The 2380-nt window shown below is 38.0% G+C and overlaps 1 protein-coding gene across 1 annotated transcript; it reads right to left on the bottom strand.

Annotated features, from left to right (window-relative positions):
• Positions 1-736: 736 nt before the first annotated feature.
• On the bottom strand, positions 737-1696 carry LOC101419669 (olfactory receptor 2T11). The gene has a single exon (XM_004446766.1). It carries the CDS (start codon positions 1694-1696, stop codon positions 737-739), a length of 960 nt encoding a protein of 319 aa, XP_004446823.1.
• Between the last annotated feature and the right edge of the window lie 684 nt (positions 1697-2380).

The raw sequence follows: 2380 nt of genomic DNA, 5'->3' as shown, positions 1-2380 counted from the left end.
TCTTTCCTGTGTTGGATCATTCATTCAGCTTATTACACTGCTATTACAGTAATACAGAAGTTGGCATTGTGGCTCTCTCTCTGGCTAAATACTAAATAGTTCATTATTTTTCAATAGATATACAATCCTCTGTCTTTCATATATTCATGGTCAAGTTAATCAAAGCAACCCACTATTTATTGTTTCTTTGTATGCAACAGTATTCAGCACAGGAGATGAAAAGTTTTTCATAGAGCTTACAGTCTGTTTAGTGCAATTGCAATAATAAAATACATCATTAAAATAGTGTGATTTTTTTCTCTGTCACTTGTGGTCTAATATTTCTATACATTACTGCTACAATATTTATCACAGATTTTTGGCACCAAATGCTTAGTAGCTTTGAAGTGTTCTTTGTTTGTTCATTTGTTTGTTTTTAGAGTAAAAGAAGTTGCTATGAACTCAAATATTTCTCCCCCACCACCATAATGCAAGAACCAAGAACAGATGAATTACTATAGCTTATTTGTTAATGAATAAATTTTGATAGACAAAACTGTCTGCACATATCATGAAATACCTTCCTCTAACCCACACTCTGGAACAGGAATCTATACAGAATGAAAATTCTCATTTACCAATAATTAGTATTCTTTAATAGTTGACCAACTATTCTATAATTAAAGAGGACATGTGTGAAGTTCTTTCGGAAAATATTCATGGTAGAAAACCTCCCCATCACTTGGATGGTAGACCTTTAAGCAACCCTTGTTGCTACTTTCTGAGCAGATGAGCATCGTGTGAATATCTTTTTAAATGCTCCCATGACATCCTTGTTTCTGAGGCTGTAGATGAGAGGATTCAGCATGGGTGTGATGATGGTATAGAATGCTGATACTACCTTGTCCTGCTCAGGGGTGTGGAAAGACTGGGGTAGAACATAAGTATAGAAAGCAGCTCCATAAAAAATGCTAACTACAGTCAAGTGAGAGGAACATGTAGTAAAGGCCTTTTTCCGACCTTCGGCAGAGCGCATGCGGTGGACAGTTAACAGGATAAGAGAGTAGGAGGTTGATATGATAGAGATGGGTATGAGCAACATGATTACACAGCAGATGTACATCAGGGTTTCATACAAGGATGTGTCTGCACAGGCCAATTTAAGAACTGCAGGAATTTCACAGAAAAAATGGTTGATATTGCGAGAGCCACAGTAGGGAACATTCATGGTGATGGGGGTGAGCAGAAATCCATCCAGGGAGCCACCAAACCAGGCACCAGCTGCCATAAGAAGACAGACCTTGCGGTTCATCAGGACTGGATACCTAAGAGGGTTACAGACAGCCACGTAGCGGTCATAGGCCATGAGGCCCAGAAGAAAGAATTCTGAGCCAATCATGGTTAAGTAGAGGAAGATCTGGATGCCACAGGCCACAAAGGAAATCATCTTTTCTCCAGATACCATGTCAACCAGGAGCTTTGGGACAGTGGTACAGATGAAAATGGTGTCCATGATGGACAACTGGCTGAGCAAGAAGTACATGGGAGTGTGGAGGCGGGAGTCCACCTGAATCAAAATTATCATGACCAAATTTGCAGTTACAGCCACCAAGAAGATAACAAGGATAACTGTGAAGACAATGCCCGTCACCCTGTTGTTCTGCAGAAGCCCCAGCAAGATAAAGCCTGAGGATGAAGTTCCATTTTTCATTGCCATTGCTTGTGACAGATCCATATATGAAAATGGAAAGTGTGAGACAACACAGTCGATATGGGAGAAACATATGATAGAAACACCACCACAGAAGGTACCGTTCAGGATGAAATTTTCCAGGAACAAACACTGGATAAAAACAAACAGAGCTTAAACTAGACACATTATAAGGTGATGATGACTATAGTTTTCCCTTTGGCAAAGAGTATTTTTTATAATTGTGTTCATGCTTCTATATTTATTTATGTTAATTGCATAATACACTTGATGCTTGCTGTAAAAGGAATAGGGTTTTCTCCATATCTGTCTTGTATACCCAGCAAACAGAAGAGCTAAATTAATACTGTTTGGCAAAAAGGATCACTGATTTATTTAATGTTTGATTGAATGACTTAAGGTATGTATAATAGGTAAACTTAGGTAATGAAGTTTTAGGACTTTGTTGGGTCTTCATGAATATTCCCTATCTTTCTGTTGTTTCTCATTGCTGGTTCTTAAATACGGGTCTCTACATTTTTGCTTGAACTTCATTGTTATCCTCTTAACAGTTATTTATTCTAATAATTTCTTTATTCCCTACTCCTCCTTAATAGAGCTCCTTGGGTTAAATTTTATAAACAACAGATATATTATACACTCAATCCCTTTTTTGATTGCATTGCTCCACATTACCACTCTGAGTTTGGG

This window comes from Dasypus novemcinctus, chromosome 16, assembly GCF_030445035.2.
Source record: "Dasypus novemcinctus isolate mDasNov1 chromosome 16, mDasNov1.1.hap2, whole genome shotgun sequence".
In the NCBI taxonomy this organism is placed as follows: Eukaryota; Metazoa; Chordata; class Mammalia; order Cingulata; family Dasypodidae; genus Dasypus; species Dasypus novemcinctus.
This window is presented reverse-complemented; position numbering and strand designations above follow the sequence as displayed.

Bases quoted from the DNA above. Each gene is read 5' to 3' on its own strand.
- LOC101419669 (XM_004446766.1), bottom strand. From the start codon at position 1,696: ATGGCAATGAAAAATGGAACTTCATCCTCAGGCTTTATCTTGCTGGGG.